Raw genomic sequence first — 18,863 nt, forward strand, 5'->3', positions numbered from 1 at the left:
GATGAGTGTAATGACCTGATTGACCTGATGAACATATTTTCAAAAAATAAATAATGATAAAATACCAAATAAAGTTAACTTTTATTATTTAATTTTAAATTTTATGTCATTTTCTATTTTAAAACAAAAGTCATTTATGTGCATGAATGGAAAGTTATTCCAATCAAATTAGTGTAATGACCTGATATTTAGTGTAATGACCTGATGAACGTTTATTTTGTTTTGTTCAATATATATCCATTTAAAAACTTTTTTTTCTTAAATGTTAGTTACTATTTGTATAATGTTTTAGTAAAAACATAAAATTTTGCTTATATATAAATCTTCGGCAGATTCCGTAACCTGCCTGTAAGGTTGGCCGAGTGCAAGCAGACACTGATTCGTTGATATAAGCGGTCCTGAACTCTCTCAACTTGTTCCTATTTCCGGGGTAATAATCTGAATATTTCCTTTTGTCGTTTCTCGTGATCTACCTCGATAACAGATTATTTCCCTCTCCAGTGAGTAAAAGTTAAGGTAAGCCATTTTCAATTCATGAAGTTTACGGTAGTTGTAAGGGAGATCATCTGTCAGACTCAAAAGGCAGAGGAAAGGTGGTGCTCTATGTCGCCATTTTGGGTAATAGCGGTTTGAAAGCAGGTTGACTCATTCCTATCTCGTCAGTCCAGTTATTGGGTCAGTTAAGCTTGTGTGTATTGTTTAGTTTAATACACGCCCTTTAAAAATTGCTACTTTAAAAAAGCTAGGCGAATGTTTTAAAGGAGTTGTGGGAAAATGCCGGTGTAAAAATATATGGGCGGATCTACAAAATTCTACTCAGGTTTCCCATAGGTATTTTGTATACTTGCGTGGGATGGGGTTTATTATGTAAGACATGTTTCTTCATGAAAGTGTCCTTTTATCTGGGTCTCAAATACACGAAGCTTATACCTTAACCATTTAATGTTAACGACACTTATTAATTAAATAAAAGTTCTTCCACCAATCAGGTAGGTGGTCACCGGTACCTAGTTTAAGAGAAATGGAACTGTGTCTCGGAATAAGCGCTCATTACAGTTAGAATAATTAGCTGTATAGCTGCAATGAAGCAAATCTGAGCAGATCCACTCTAGACAAATTTTGAAGAATACAAAAGGAGTTGCACTGAAAATAAACACCAAATTATCATGATCATGATGATTATAATCATAGCAAACTTTTAAACTTATATATGCCATCTACAACAAAAATATGATACATAGAAAGAAAAAAAAAATAACATTTTCTCCACACTTTATTCTCATTTTCAAATGCCATGTTGATATTTGGAACTTTCTGGATTGTTTTGGTAACTGTACGATTTACATCATGTACATTGCTACATTGCCAGTGAACACAGAGAATGAACTCTTTCATTAAACTGGACTATATCATTTAATATTTAAAAAAAAAAGCCACACACACACATTCTATGTAGGTGTTGTCATAATCTTGATAATCTGGACGTTTCCAAGAAGAGAGGTAGCTTTTAAATAACACTTTTGTTAGTGCAATTTGACATCATTGTGTAACCATGCTAAGTTGTTTACTACATGAACGTGTCAAGGAGCATAATGATGATCTTTTTGAAGAAGTTGTACGTGAATTTAGAATTAATCTGTATAGAGAATACATACACAAGCCTGTACTTCACAGTGATCAGAAATAATTATCTATACAATAAGCTTATTTTGCTTGGCATGTACATGTAATTGTTGTACATTAGAAATACAGGTCAAAATTTAATTAGACTAATTTTCAAGACCCATAAGCATGGTTAGACAATACATGTATACAATTTAAATAAAGCCCCCTCCCCCCCCCCCCACCCCCCCCAAAAGGCCCCATTTTACAATTGTCTATGAACATGATGAAAAGTCAAACAATTTGTTGAGCACACATTATCTGGAATAAAAAATATTAAAATCTTTCTTACTGAACAACTGTTACAGATGAAAAAAAACCCATTGGTGTTGCAATTATTGGTATGCAACTTGGGCACTTCTTAAACAGTCTCAAATTTTCATTCCTTGTAATAATTGTTTTTGTTTTTCAATTGAAGTTTTGGCAAAATGTTGGTTGAACAAATTTATCTTAAATTATCTTAAAAGAGTAGTATTTCTGATCAGTGAAATGCTTGCATACTTCTTTTTACCAAAGCATTTTTTCAAAACAATGAAACAAATACAATGTATTAAGTGCAAGATCCAAGTTTTAAAGGCATTCAGTTTTATAATACAAAGTCAAGTTAAATAAAAATGTTTTGTTGTTATTATATATTGAATGTTGACAAGACTGTAGAGTTTCTGGATAAAAAACAGTTAAATCATGGTAAAACTAATATTTTACTAGACTGAAAATTACTTGCAGGACTTGACATTAATGCTTGTCTGGTACCAGTGAAAAAAAAGTAAGGACAAGTATGTATTTCTGGACACTTGTCCAATCACTCATCCAATTGGACAAGTACATTTTAATGGACAGAAGTCTCCAAATAATAAAAAGAATGACTGTTGAAAGTTTATCGGTAGTTTAATGACGGAAACATTACATAAAAACCAAACTTTGATCCTGATATGCATTGCTATGTAATTGAGTTCACACTCGATCAGGATTGAAGTTCACTAATTGCATACTACTGCAAAGGCATGGAACTTACATCGTTAGGAAGTTTGGATTCTGTTTGATGTTGACAGTTTCACTTGTGAAGATGTGAACATTTATGTTGTCAGGACAAGAAGTCTAGGTGAAATTTTGTTTTATACATTTGTTGTATTTATCAATAACACCATGAATCGATGAAGCACATCTAAAGGGCTTTATTTTAGTTTTTATGTTGACAGTATTAGATCTTTATTGAAAAATTTTTCGGACAACTGAGGTTGAAGTTCGGACAAGTAAATGTCTTGGACACTTGTTCAAAGGGACAAGTAGGGAAAAAAGTTAATGTAGAGTCCTGACTTGATGTCATTGATATCAGCGTATGTTTCCGTGTTTACTTACAGTTGATCTCAAATACCATGGAAATGTCAAAGTCATCAAGAAGTCCCAATCACTCTTTCTATTTAAAAAAAATGTCCTTGGTATATCAAATTCTTGGATATCTCGTAAGTTTTTCCTAGGTCCCATTGAGTTCCAGATAACAAGGTTTGACTGTAGTTACATACTGTCAAACCATTTGTCAGTTTGTGTGCAACCAAAATTTTACTCGTTTGTGGTCTGTATACTGTCAACAAATACACTGACAAAGTTGTTGTTTGTGAGAATGTAAATTTGTGGGTAAGGATGACCCACAAGATCCAGGAACATTGATCTCCCCCCCCCCCCCCCCCCCCCCCCCGAACAAAAATGATTTCACAGCCCTTTCCACAGTATTACCATAATTACTAGTATAGTGATGTAATAGATGGAGTGTCATATATAACCATTTCCTGTGAGATGTAACTATTTGGTGGGGTAACTGTAAACAAACAAATATTTTTCTTAGGCCTATAAGCTTCACCACGTGTGGGTGTTTTCTGGATTGGAATTTTAATAACAACTTTCTTTCGGTATTTGATATCCATGATTTCTGAATAAAATGCCAGATCAAAAAAAAAGTGCAGATTGAGGCAATGGCTTTTCCTTCAAAATTGTACATGTGCATTGAAATCTTTTTGCAGCTGATCTTCTTTTTTAACGTAAAGTTGCACATATCGGTGCTCATGTTTTGTTTAAGATATAATCAGAAAAAAATGTATTATCAGACAAAAATCATACGTAACCTTGCTAGGAAATTTGATTGCACAGTACTATAAAATTTTTAAGTGAAATGATTCTTCCTCTATAATAGATATAAAGTTCAAGATTTATGATTTAACAGCATATTGTTGACAAAGTAGGAGTCATTTAAATCGTTTAGTGTGGGTACAGAGTTCATTGTCTTTAACATTTTAAGTTGATTGATTATAGTACATTACAGGTAGTTGTGGGGATGTGTGGGTTGATTGATTATAGTACATTACAGGTAGTTGTGGGGATGTGTGGGTTGATTGATTATAGTACATTACAGGTAGTTGTGGGGATGTGTGGGTTGATTGATTATAGTACATTACAGGTAGTTGTGGGAATGTGTGGATTTTATTGGACTCAGTGATCTTGACAATATGACAAAATTCTTGTAGATCATGTAGATGTAGAGGATTGAACATGTTGTAAATTCAGGTTTTTAGTTTATTTTACAGTTATTTGAAATGTCTAGCTGATAATGTTAATAAAATAAATGGGAAGACATTTATTTTTGTAGTGATTTTTGTGCTGTTAAGGTAGCTATAATATTCATTCATTGAATTAAATTTCATGTCTAACATGTCTAAGTACCTGATAATTGATAAATACATGTAGACTCCTGCCAGTTCGGTGTGGCGTAATATTAGTTTTTAGCTGTACTGGTCAGAGTCCAAAAGAGCTTAAAATGCAATGGTAAGATGTATGTTGTCCGTCCATCTGTCTAGACTATCCTAATAGACTGACAGTAGGTGCTCTACCCAGGGTTGTCCCTAAGACCCGGGGGCCGGGGAATTTCCCCACCTATAATGACATAATCCCCCGGTTACTTTGGTATTCCTCCTCAATCCCCTGTTAGCAGAGGAACCCCAGATCCCCTTCTACTCTTCTAATGTCCCCTGCTATTTTAATTCTTAGGGACAACCCTGCCTACCACTAGTTAGATATTCCCCTTATATTGTTGGCAGGTGCCCCTTAAAATTAGACAATCCCTGGTACTTATGACAGGTGCCTTAGCACTGGACTATCCTCTGGGACTGATGGCAGGTGCCCCAGCACTAGAACTAGACTCTTTCCTGGTATTGATGGCAAATGCACAAGCACTAGACTATCCTCTGGGATTGACATTAGGTGCCCTAGCACTAGACTATCCCTGCTACTGTTGGCAGGTGTCCTAGCATTAGACTACCTCCTTGTATTGATGGCAGGTGTCCTAGCATTAGACTACAGGGTTCTCCATCATTTGAAATTTTACTGTGTTGCAGACTTTATGTAAACTACTAATATTTGCGGTATTTCTGCGATCAAATTCACAACCAAACCACTATTCATTATAATTACAAAAACACACACACACACAACTTTTTTGAATCACCAATTCGTTATACAAATGGTATGATCGTACATATTAATAAAAAATAAATGAATGGAATGGTTATTTAAAACAATTAGAATTTTTCCATATAATAATGTACATACAATGTACTATAAGACAAACCAACTGTAACCCCCCCCCCCCCCCCCCAACACACAACTTAAAAAAATAAGTATGATTTTAAAAAAACTTAAATAATATACTTGTATCACTGTCTACAAGTTGTACGTTTATATCAAACCTTGATATTTTTGTATATTCAATGTATATGTAACTTCATATTTTACACATGCTCTGAAGAGCAGAGGAAATTCTGGTCGATAAAATCGATCTACTTCCCCACATTAAAAGTAAATTTGCTGTGATTTTATACGAATCTTAAAAAAGAAACTTTAGAATAGTAAAATACATTTTGGGGGTGCCTTTAAATTCTTCAACAGTGCATTTACATCAGTGAAATAATTACGGTACCATAACGATGTTTGACTCACAGTGCTAACATAATTCTAGAGACGTGGTTCTGAAGTATAAAGACATATATTTGTAATAAATTTTTAATTTTTAAATAATATTTAAAAATGCAACTAGCAGTTATACAGTTACATGGAAGTGTGAAAACAAATTATTTGTCTTTGTTCCTTCATGCGTAAAGTCCAGCGAGGATCTAGGAGATATGCATGGTGAAGCATGACAAAGTGCCCTAATTAAGAGATAATTGAGTGCTCTGCCTTAAAAATTGCAAGACGGTAGATTTGTTTGAATAAAATTTCAGTTAGAAAGAATTTATGTCCTGATTATCACAGATCTTACTGTGTCGCAAAATTTTTACTGTGTCGCACGCATAAAATTTGAATCGTTATTGTGTCGGGGAAAATTTTACTGTGTCCGGGCCGTCACAGTAAAACAGCTCATGGAGAACCCTGGACTACCTCCTTGTATTGATGGCAGGTGCCCTAGCTTTAGACTACCTCCTTGTATTGATGACAGGTGTCCTAGCATTAGACTACCTCCTTGTATTGATGGCAGGTGTCCTTGCATTAGACTACCTCCTTGTATTGATGACAGGTGTCCTAGCAGTAGACTATCTCCTTGTATTGATGGCAGGCAGGTGTCCTTGCATTAGACTACCTCCTTGTATTGATGGCAGGTGTCCTAGCATTAGACTACATCCTTGTATTGATGACAGGCGTCCTAGCATTAGACTACCTCCTCGTATTGATAGTAGGTGTCCTAGCATAAGACTACCTCCTTGTATTGATGGCAGGTGTCCTAGCATTAGACTATTGATGGCAGGTGTCCTAGCATAAGACTACCTACTTGTATTGATGGCAGGTGTCCTAGCATTAGACTATGTCCTTGTATTGATGACAGGTGTCCTAGCAGTAGACTACCTCCTTGTATTGGTGGCAGGTGTCCTAGCATTAGACTACATCCTTGTGTTGATGACAGGTGTCCTAGCATTAGACTATTGATGGCAGGTGTCCTAGCATTAGACTACCTCCTTGTATTGATGGCAGGTGTCCTAGCATTAGACTATTGATGGCAGGTGTCCTAGCATTAGACTATTGATGGCAGGTGTCCTTGCATTAGACTACCTCCTTGTATTGATGGCAGGTGTCCTAGCATTAGACTACCTCCTTGTATTGATGGCAGGTGTCCTAGCATTAGACTATTGATGGCAGGTGTCCTAGCATTAGACTACCTCCTTGTATTGATGGCAAGTGTCTTTGCATTAGACTACGTCCTTGTATTGATGACAGGTTTCCTATCAGTAGACTACTTCCTTGTATTGATGGCAGATGTCCTAGCATTAGACTACCTCCTTGTATTGATGGCAGAAGTCCTAGCATTAGACTACCTCCTTGTATTGATGGCAGGTGTCCTAGCATTAGACTACCTCTTGTTTTGATGGCAGGTGCCCTAGCATTAGACTACATCCTTGTATTGATGGCAGATGTCCTAGCATTAGACTACCTCTTGTATTGATGACAGGTGCCCTAGCATTAGACTACCTCCTTGTATTGATGACAGGTGTCCTAGCATTAGACTACCTCTTGTATTGTTGGCAGGTGTCCTAGCATTAGACTACCTCCTTGTATTGATGACAGGTGTCCTAGCATTAGACTACCTCTTGTATTGATGACAGGTGCCCTAGCATTAGACTACCATCTTGTATTGATGGCAGGTGCCCTAGCATTAGACTACCTCCTTTTTTGATGGCAGGTGCCCTAGCATTAGACTACCTCTTGTATTGATGACAGATGCCCTAGCAGTAGACTACCTGTTGTATTGATGACAGATGCCCTAGCAGTAGACTACCTCCTTGTATTGATGACAGATGCCCTAGCAGTAGACTACCTCCTTGTATTGATGACAGATGCCCTAGCATTAGACTACCTCCTTGTATTGATGGCAGGTGTCCTAGTGTTAGACTACCTCCTTGTATTGATGGCAGGTGTCCTAGCGTTAGACTACCTCCTTGTATTGATGGCAGGTGTCCTAGCATTAGACTACCTCCTTGTATTGTTGGCAGGTGTCCTAGCATTAGACTACCTCTTTGTATTGATGACAGGTGTCCTAGCAGTAGACTACCTCCTTGTATTGATTGCAGGTGTCCAAGCATCAGGGCTTAATTAATATCCTTTGCATGCAGGTCTGGTAAAAGGACCCTGTCCCAATTGACTCTTTTTTCCCAAAATTAAGATAAAAATTTCCAACTGACAAGCAGTTTGAATTTTTCAGTAATTTTATCAATGATCTTGAATATTTTGAGCTTATATAAAGATATGCATGGAGGAGAAGCCTACATTCTGTCTCTATTGTTCACTAAAAAAAATATGTCAATTTTAAATTCCCAATTGAAAGGGTACAGGACCCTGTACCAAAAAGGGGTCAATTAAGCCCTAGCACTAAACTTCCTCCTGGTACCCATGGCAGATGCCCTAGCACTAGACTGTCTCCTTGTAATGATGGCAGATGCCCTAGCACTAGACTATCTCCTTGTAATGATGGCAGATGCCCTAGCACTAGACTGTCTTCTTGTAATGATGGCAGATGCTCTAGCACTAGATTATCCCCAGGTATTGATGACTGATGCAGTAACATGAGAGTGCTAAGTCCTGATGCCCTTAATCTAGATTATTCTGTCATGAAAAGGGCTTAGCACTTAAATTATCTCTGAGGACCTATTATACATATAAAACCAGATCAGCGCTAACTGAAGGATATACATATTATTTTAAAGTATTTATTTATTAAAAAATTTAATTGACATTATTCTACTTTTATAATTTTACAATTTTCTGTCCTAATACAAGGTGTATTAATAATAACATTAAGTAACAATATAATCAGGATTTTTTTCAGTCCCCTACTGGTGAAACCGGAGGGGACTATAGGTTTCCTCTGAGTCTGTCCGTCCGTCTGTCTGTCTGTCCCTCTGTCTGTCTGTCAGTCTGTCCCACTTAGTTTTCCGCACTTTTCTTCTACACGCTTGCAGATATTGAGCTGAATTTTGGTATGTAAGTGTATCTTGATGAGTTACAGATCAAGTTTGCATTTTGTTCCGCTTCATTGATTTTTGACGGAATTATGGCCTTTTCAATTTTTAAGGGTTTTCCACAATTTTCTTCTAAACGCTTTCAGATATTGAGCTGATTTTTGGTATGTGACTTTACCTTGATTAGTTATAGACCAAGTTTGCATTTCGTCCCGCTTCATTGATTTTTGACGGAATTATGGCCTTTTCAATTTTTAACGGGAACCAGATTACACTTGCCGGTAGGGGACTAGTATTGCTAATGCAATACTCTCAGAATCCTTGTTTTTTTACAGATGACTCAGGTAACCAATCATAACAAGCATTCTGAGAGTATTGCATTAGCAATACTAGTCCCCTACCGGCAAGTGTAATCTGGTTCCCGTTAAGAATTGAAAATGCCATAATTCCGTCAAAAATTAATGAAGCGGGACGAAATGCAAACTTGATCTGTAACTAATCAAGGTAAAGCCACATACCAAAAATCAGCTCAATATCTACAAGCGTTTAGAAGAAAATTGCGGAAAACCCGTAAAAATTGAAAAGGCCGTAATTCCGTCAAAAATCAATGAAGCGGAACAAAATGCAAACTTGATCTGTAACTCATCAAGATACACTCACATACCAAAAATCAGCTCAATATCTGCAAGCGTTTAGGAAAAAAGTGCGGAAAACCAAGTGGGACAGACTGACAGACAGACAGAGGGACAGACAGACGGACAGACAGACAGACAGACGGACGGACAGACTCAGAGGAAACCTATAGTCCCCTCCGGTTTCACCGGTAGGGGACTAAAAATATCTATTTATGGATTTTTCAGAGTATCCCTGGAAATGTGTTCTCATAAAATCTATGAACTTGGTAAACTGTCCAAGTGTTATTGTAATCCAAGTTTATACCAGGAAATGTTAGTCATATAGGGGAAGTCTTAAGTGTTAGTATTGTACATTGTGTGTTTGAGCTGGTGTCCATGTGTGTACAGAATGAGATCGGGAAGGATGTTACCAATGTTAAATGTAAGAAATGTTTATTGTTAGTTTACATGGTCTGTTATTTCTAGTCTGAATTGCTCAACAGATAAGAATTCTATTGGAGTACTTATAAGCATAGTAAAAAATTGTTAGTCTGCATGGTCTAACATGTAATTTCTAGTCTGAAATGCCCAACAAATAAGATTTCTATTGGAGTACTTATTTATTTAAGCATATTAAAAAGAAAAATCCTATACTTTCACTTAATTGTTTCAGAAAAAATGATGGGAAAAAATATGTTATTTAAAGCTTGGAACAATGGTATGTGGAAATGTGTGCATTGGATATAATTGTATGATGAGTTGCAAACTGTTTTTGTATTTGATTTTGACCCCAAATAAATATTGTACTTATATACATACATTGACATTTAAACATGCAATTTTACTGACATACATAAAACTTGATGATGTTGATCATAATGAACATGTAGCTGCCCTAACTATGGTTTGTACCTACTTTGCCTTCCATCGTGTTAAACAGATGGATTCACATCTAAGTGTTAAGTACAGGATATTAAATGTAAATATTGATCATGTTGATGCACATGTTTCAATATCTGAAAAATTATTTAAAATGATTTTATTTTCATTTTCCCTTTATTAATTAACAAACAATTGCTTCAAAGTCTAAAAAAAGAGTAAAATATCAAATTGAAAATTACATTGCATGTCATGAAAAAGAAAATCAGATTATAAGGATATTACAATGTAGATAGTTATATAAAAAAACCATGACTGTCTGACTTAATTTTTACAATCAGTTATTAAAAAGAACATACTTAGTACATGATATATAAACTACAAAGGAAAAATTCCAATTTTGCTAGATGAATGAAATTTGTAGGAGAGTCTATGATCTGTATATTGTGTTATCTGTCAGAAATCACTGTAAAATTAAAAAAAATTCCCCCTGCGTCCCACAGCATAACATATGGCAGAATATATTTTATCTGTGTGGAGGATCAGGCTGTTTTGAGAAAAAGCTAGTAGTTTCGTTATAAAGTTTTTACTATGAAAACTCTTATGCTATTTAGCCTTTTTTTTTTATTTCAAAGCTTCCAAAGAATTTGCAGGTGCTTTCAAACTATGCAGAAGCAATATTAAAATTTGAAATTCACTCTTTGATACTTTGTAACTTTATTGTATTAATTTGAAATTACCATAAAGATATATAGGCAGGATTGACATATAATTTCCTATTTTCAATTTTCATATAAATTTTGTTTCCTGGTTGGCTTATATATATATATATATATATATATATATATATATATATATATATATATATATATATATATATATATGTATATATATATATATACATACATACATATATATATATATATATATATATATATATATATATATATATATATATATATATATATATATATATATATATATATGTTAGCTGATTTTGTATGCATTATTTTCTTTGCCTATTTGTAAATGATACGTATTATGACACTAGCATATCTATGCAATGATTGATCCCCCCCCCCCCCCCAAAACCTACATGTAGTAGGCTTTTTGCATGTGTATAGTAAAAATTAAAAAAAATTAAAAAAAAATGCACTTTACATGATTTCAATTAAATTGGAGATTAAAACAAAGCTCATTATTTTATTTCTGAGGTAATATGTTATCTCTGCATTTAATGTTGTCCATACCTCAGCAAGGAACAATAACTCTGGATATTTTTGTAAAAATCATTTTGATTAATTTAGTCATAAAATGTAGATTGAACTTAAGTGTCAAGTGTATCAAATTTTACTTTCCTGCTTCTTGATATGATGTTTTCAACTCATGAAAATCATGTAAATTTAATATTTTTGAAAGGTCTTATGATTGGCTCCATGCATAGAAAGTAAAATAAAATGACAAGTCAAATTCTTAAAACTTCCCTTTTATGCAGGAACATGTAATGTATACCAATGTTATTTGGAATAAATTATAAATATCTAAGTGAGATGTGATCTGTTTGAAAGAAAGGACGTTATTTCATAAAGTGAAAAAAAAGTTGGTCTTTTGAGGGACTAAAATACAAAATATGAATTTAATTTTCATAATAAACATGAACCTTGCCTGGATACCTTTTTTTCAACTATGATGAAATATATATTTGTTGATCTTTTTTTTTTGTTTGTATAATTTTTTAATACAGTTTGACTAAAAATATTAGAAATTTTGTAATTTTTCACTGTAATGTGTTTATTGATAAAACAACTTGACAACAGCTTCACTGTTCATCCTAACTCATTTCCAGTTATAACTGGTCTACTGTAAGAGGTCAGTATACATGTATGTTTGTGCAGTTGTTACACTCAAGGATATGCAGTGTTCGACAGTCATCCAAAATTTGGGCAACATAGGTACTGTCTACTTAGAAGTGAGATGTGTGGAAAGCACTAAAATACTTAGTCAATAAGTGTGTATACCGTATTAAAAAAAATTGGTTACTAGATGTACTAATGAGTGATAGGATACAAAGTTTATAAGGAAGTTGTGGGGGGGTAGGAGTGGAAAATGATCTCTGCCTTAGGTATGTAGGTATGTAAATGTCACGTGTGTTTAATTTTAATACTGATTAAAGCATAAGATATTTTTATTTATTTTACAGGTCCATTCAGAACAAAATGGAAGCTAAACTTTAATCTCAGAGTGATCTCATCACCATGGTAACATTCCCATAATGCTGTTCACATTTCCATTTGAAAATTTTTGTAAAAGTTTGCCAACTAAGAATTAAGGTCCAAGTGGAACATCCCAGTGTCATTCATTATCAGTAGAAAGGGAGAGAATCTACAGAAAGTGTAGCAGTTGACATCAGAGTCCTTAGTCTTTAGATCCCAGCCAATACAATATGGGGGATGGATTGTTTTCTTTGATGACTTGCTGTATTGCAGAACAACCTCAGCCCACGGTGAGGATTTTTTTTTTTAAAGTGAAGGTGGATCCCGAATTTTTAATTTATATTTCATTTTTCAATTGCAAGTGCCTAATAATAGGCACATTTCAGGATTTTAAATATCCACTTTTCTTCTTGCCTGCTTCTTGATTTTTTTCCCTCTTTTTTTCACCAAACTATTGCAATTTTGTTTCTTTTCTTTCCAAGAAGAGGCGACGAAGAATTGATGCCACCATGATAGGAAATCCAACAGACTTCAGACACACAGGCCATATAGGGTCAGGGGAGGTGGCCTCTAAACAAAACGTCTGTGTAAGTAGGAGAGAGAGATGGGGGGAGAGATGATAGGAAATCCAACATACTTCAGATACACAGGCCATATAGGGTCAGGGGAAGTGACCTTCAAACAAAACATCTGTGTAAGTGGAGAAAGAGAGAGAGACTTCAGACACCCAGGCCATATAGGGTCAGGGGAAGTGGCCTCCAAACACGTCTGTGTAAGTGGAGAGAGAGTCTGAAAGTGGAGAGAGAAAACAGTAGTGTAAGTGGAGAGAGAGGGAAAGTCTGAAAGTGGAGAGAGAGAAAGTCTGACAGTGGAGAGAGAAAGAAAACATAAGACAAGTGCAACACTAATCATAGAATATTGAAGACTTTCTTCATTTTACTTCAGCTTGCTTCCATGCAAAACCAGATGAGTTCCAAGGGTGGATATGATCATGTATCACCCGTTAATGAACATCTAAATGTTATAGACCTCCCAGCAAGGAGAAATACATAGGTATGTAACAGGAAGGAAAATCAGTGGTCTAATTTCTGTAAACATCTAGAACATTCAGTTCTAAACACCTGGGACATTCCAAGTCACAAAATGCAATAAATAATGTAGAAATATCATTAGTTGACTCATAGTGCATTAACCAATAAGGTACAATCATGCAAGACATTAGTGATTAGTGGGAGATAGAATGATGTTGGACATCAGGATAGCAGATTAAAGAATTCAAAAATCATATTCCCAAAGAAGGGTGAATAAATATGATTTGAAATGGTAGGGCATCAGTGACATCATATATAAGAAATAAAGAGGGCAAGATGAAAACTGATCCAGTTGATTCAAAGAATATGATTACCTGAATAAGACAATATGAAAACTGAGAAAATTAAGATGATCATGACTTGAAAAACAAATGGCTTACAACGTTTTCCTGGCTAGGGAGAAAAGTCATGAAAAATGAGAACTAATGAAAAAATTGTTCTTTAGAATAAGGAGGAGGGGAGACAATCTATTTGAAGAAAGAGTTTTCCTAGTTTTAATTGAAAATTGTTAAACATATATGTTCTAAGTGAAACAAAATTTGGACTCACTGATTTTCACTTTGGACCAATTATTTTGATTAAGCGAGCCCACTGGACCCATGATAACCATTTTTAAAGTAAGCCATTGTAGATACATGTAAATTTAAATTTATAAGTGTATAAAGTTAAGTTTCTTTGGTAATGTCACCTCAGGCTTAAGGTAAATTGGATTCATTTAATACTGTAACTGTTTATTATTGTACAGAGAAACAAAAGAAATTTCCATAGGCTGTGATAAAATGCAGTTTTTCTTGTTTATATTTTCAGATGTTAAACAGTCAGGCTTTTCATTTTCCTGTATATAGTTCATCTGTGATCTCATCATAAAAGAGAATGTGGATATGTAAGGCCAAAGGAAGTGATGCAATGTATGGTTAAACATTCTTGTATGGTGCAAAGAAAAACTGACGTAATTCAAACAGAAAGAATGATTTTCATTGGTTGGAAATGTGTTGCAAGAAAGTTTTCTATTGGATGAAAACAGTGATTTATTTGAAAGGATGCCTTCCATTGGTTAGCATTGGGTTTAAATTATTTCCCTTGTGTTTGTAAAGACATGATGTTCATTATGATTATCCCTATCATTTTCTGACAATATTCTTTGGGATGAGATAGTTTGGATAAGATTGCCAAAATTTTTCTTTTATTGGTATACATATTGCCAAATGAATGTAATATCTGAATTAGAATGTATAGGGGAAAACAAAATAGACTTGTTAATATATTGTTGTCAGTGAGTATGAGCTGGTGTTACATTTTTCTATTTTATTACGCGTTATACTGTACTTTTTCTATGTAATGATATACAGATGTGTAATTATAAAGATTCCATAAGAGGTGCTTTTCTTAGTTTTTGTCACAGTATACATGTATTTATAAGATCTGGAGCTTGTCTGACAATGAACTTAAAGGATATTTTTCCGAGTTTTTCACTTTTGGCCCTAAATCTTTGTCATTGCATAATTTGATAGTTAGAAGAATTTCTGGCAGTTAGACTTGGGAATATTTTGGTGGGGTCTAATTTTTGTGGATTTCATGGATAACATAAAAAAAACCTAAGAAATATTGAAATATAGTTGATCATTAATGTCTTATAACATGACATTCATTTATGAAGCTAGGTTCCTACAAAGCTGATTATTTAAGCAATCCATGAAAATTTGCCCCGACTAATTTAAAATCATTCCACAATATAAAGGTCTGTGTGATCAAATTAGGAATTCATTCTGTGTTGAACAAATAAATGTGAAAGTGGAATATTTTCAGTGTACAACATTAAGAAGCCAAATTTTGGCTTAAATAGCTTCTTTACAGTAATGTCTCACTATATTTATGTCTTATAAAATTATTGCCATAAATCAAAGTTTAAATTTGGAGACTTCTTTTAAGTTGATTTTTTATTGTGAAATCTAGTCTTCAATGATTTGGGTAATTTAAACTATACAATGATTTATTTAACAGTTAAGAAGTTTACATATATTTATATATTGTAGATATGCCTATGACATTTCAACGTACTGGTTAATGAATATAATTATTTTAAGAAGTGTATTTTTGACTGTAAAATAACTTTTATCAGAGTTAGTATCTTCCTTTAAATTCATGACTGACAGTATAATCAGTGATAATGTTATCATACTTTCCACGAAGGGCAGTTGCTCAATGATAATATTCAAATTGTTATATCAGCTTGTGCTTCCCTATTATTCTGCTATCAAATGGATTGTCCTGAAAGTGCTTCTGAAACATGTAGTTACTGTAAACCAACTATTATTCGCGTCAACTTTTATTCGCGATTCGTCGGTTTGAAATCAGTCCGTGACGATTAATTTTCGCAACTGAGGAAACATTCTCTACAAATACAAAGCAAAATAAATGGCTCGCGGCAATAAATATTCGCCAGTTAAAGTAGGTCGCGAAACTCACGAATATTTCTCGCACGCAAATAAAAGTTGGTTTACAGTATATGATTTATGCAGAATTGCTAAGAGTATAGAATTTCGATGGAGATTTTACAACCATTATCATAATATAAGGATACTCATCAGATAATGGAATAGATTTTAATTCTCAATATCATTTTGAAAATATCAGAATCATTATTTTTTGTCCAGAGTTTGAAGATGGGGGAAGGGGTATGTTATATCACAATTTTAACCTCATCTGAGCTTTAAGAACATAAAGGGCTCCAAGTCATATGAAGGAATCAAAGGTTAAAGGTTAAACACCTCTTTCATTTTCGTAATGATACACATTACAGGCGCAAGTTTCAACTTTATTTTGTTTATTTTTTTCCTGCTCTTGTATACAAGTTATAACATCATATCTAGTCAGGGACTCATGTCTTTATGAAATTTTTATCAATGGATTTACAGACAGATAACTACACAATGATATCGTCATACATACAATAGATCATTTGAAATAATGCCATTAACAGTTTTCATTGGTTGATTGTATCCTATACATTTGTATCAATGATTTTGATTGGTTAATGAGATTAAGTGTTATAGGATGCACAATTTTCTACATATATATGTTATAAATCTTAATTGTTCCAGAGCAAGACAGTATACAGTTATATACATATTTAGTTGTTTTGCAAATTGTTCCAAACATGTATAAATATCTTTGCTAAAAGAACCAAGCAGTGTTGTTAAAAGTAGGGAAATATACCAAGCAGTGTTATTGATATTAAGGAAATATGCTATGTATAGCAAACCTGAAATCCAAACTTGTACTGTATACAGGGCTATTTTTGCCCTTGCATGCTTGAAAGTAATTTGCCCAGTTTTAAATTCACCTAAACACAGTTTTACTAGAGAGATACTACAGTACTGTTTTCTTTGAATTCGCCCCGTTTTAAATTTGCCCTCTTGTGAGAAGGGCGATAGGGATGAAAATAAAACAGGGACGAAAATTGCCTTGTATACAATATTAAAATGTTGATATTGTCCAAAGTGAAATATATGATACATTTATTAAATGAATTTGGAAAGTGATAACAATGACTGCACAGGGAAATATGTAATGTATAAATAATCACTTGTAAATCCATTGTTTAATTTAAGGGGGGGGGGGGGTAATTTAGTCATTGATTGATTACTGGCTTAGTTAAAATTATACTGGTAGATTGTTAATTAAATAATCATGCATGTTCTTTAAGTGTCCATAGATGGAAGTTTGAATTCCAATTCATTTTTTTCTTTTCAGCAAACTGTGAATACTAGTCACAATATCCATAACCTCCTCCCCCCAGTTAATCCTCTTCTCAAAATTAAGAATCATTGGTAATTCTGATGAAGCCAAAGAAAGCCACTGAAGAAATTCCTAAAATTGTTTAGTTAAATGTTTAGAAAGCCATATGTATAAGATTTTTTCATTCAGTATTTTCCCCTGTGACATACTTGACACAATATGCTACAGTTGAACTCAAAGTTTTTTCTCTGTCCCATCGAGTTGGAGATAAAGGGGTTTGACTGTATAAGCAAATTAACTGGTTCTTGCCAAGCTCATATTTTTCCGTCAAAGAAGTTTCAATTTTTTACACTGATTGAATTTATTGTAATCTCTCACCCTGCAAAGCTTCATGAAATATTATGTGATTGACCTCATGTTTTGTAACCTAGATTTTTCTCTATATCCAGCTTTGGGCAACTTTGTCAATTTCATAAATTTAAAAATAATTTCACATGTGTACACAAAATGCCAAAAAATGCCTCTTTGTCAAATAATGATTTTTAACACCTTATTTACTTGTTAGGGGTGATCCAGATTTGAAAATGAGAGCTACTTTGGACATATTATTGTAAAATATTTTAACAAATGGTATATGCAAATTCTCTCAGACATTTTACATTAGTTAATATATTATCCAATGAAAAAATCACATTACATTTTGTGTATTTTTCTTGGTAAGCATATATTTTGGTATGTAGATTTTTCAAATAACTGTTATTTAATGTTTTTGATGGCTAAAGTCAAGAATTTTTGAAGATGTATTGTTTGAAAACAAATATTTGTATCTTAATTTATTATACAGTAGCAAAACTTTTAGAGGAGACTGTAGGCGTCTTGTGGAAGTGTCATTTGAGATGACCTGTAGCATGCTTGATTAGATGCCTGTTATTATACATGTATAGACGACGTGATATATATGAATAGTTACATTGTATATTTTTTCCTGTTACAGTAATTACAAAGTTACAATTATCATGTTTATATTTGTCAGAAGTTGAAGTCTTTCTTATTGCTAGAGTAATATTGCAATTCTGACTACAATAAATTTAATGTATTTTATCAAGAGAACCATTTTGCATTGTTTATGCATTTCTCGAAAAAAAACTGAAGGCATATACATGTAACTTATTAGGTTAATCATCCCTCTGATTTATTGAACAGTCTCGTTTAAATCATCATTTCGTAAGTTTTATGGTCGATACAATGGCTTTGTCAGCAAATACAATCTGTTATTAAGTTATATGCTGACTGACGTTTTTCATACTAATTGTTAGGCCATTATTTAAACACTGGATTGTGTTTGGATCATGACAATGAGCACACGGCGGGTGTGACCGGTCGACAGGAGATGCTTACTCCTCCATGGCACCTGATCCCACGGTTCCCGCCTCTGATGTTTTTAGAGATTCCGTGTTTGCACTGCTCCCAATTTATATTGTCTCATTAGACTTTTGAGCTTGATTACTATTTGTTATCTTCATATTTCATTTCAGCTTACTTAGCGGTGCAAAATAGCCGCTTATTAAGAAAATGTCAGTAATTCCCGTAAGTTCTCTTTCTTTTCAGAAGGTCAATGAAACTCCAGGATGTCTGGTATTTAGTCTACAAATTACACCCTGGTTTTAATCC

General features: G+C 33.9%; 1 protein-coding gene across 1 annotated transcript; it reads left to right on the forward strand.

Annotated features, from left to right (window-relative positions):
• Window positions 1–398: 398 nt before the first annotated feature.
• Window positions 399–15,370, forward strand: LOC133179823 (CDC42 small effector protein 2-like). Its single transcript, XM_061314502.1, has 5 exons — window positions 399–516; window positions 12,351–12,653; window positions 12,849–12,950; window positions 13,309–13,416; window positions 14,262–15,370. Exons 2-4 carry the CDS (start codon window positions 12,594–12,596, stop codon window positions 13,414–13,416), a joined length of 270 nt encoding a protein of 89 aa, XP_061170486.1. The 5' UTR covers window positions 399–516; window positions 12,351–12,593; the 3' UTR covers window positions 14,262–15,370.
• The last annotated feature ends 3,493 nt before the right edge of the window (window positions 15,371–18,863 follow it).

Source organism: Saccostrea echinata, unplaced genomic scaffold (assembly GCF_033153115.1).
Source record: "Saccostrea echinata isolate AGI-Se365-2 ecotype Australia unplaced genomic scaffold, CSIRO_AGI_Sech_v1 ptg000005l, whole genome shotgun sequence".
Lineage (NCBI taxonomy): Eukaryota > Metazoa > Mollusca > Bivalvia > Ostreida > Ostreidae > Saccostrea > Saccostrea echinata.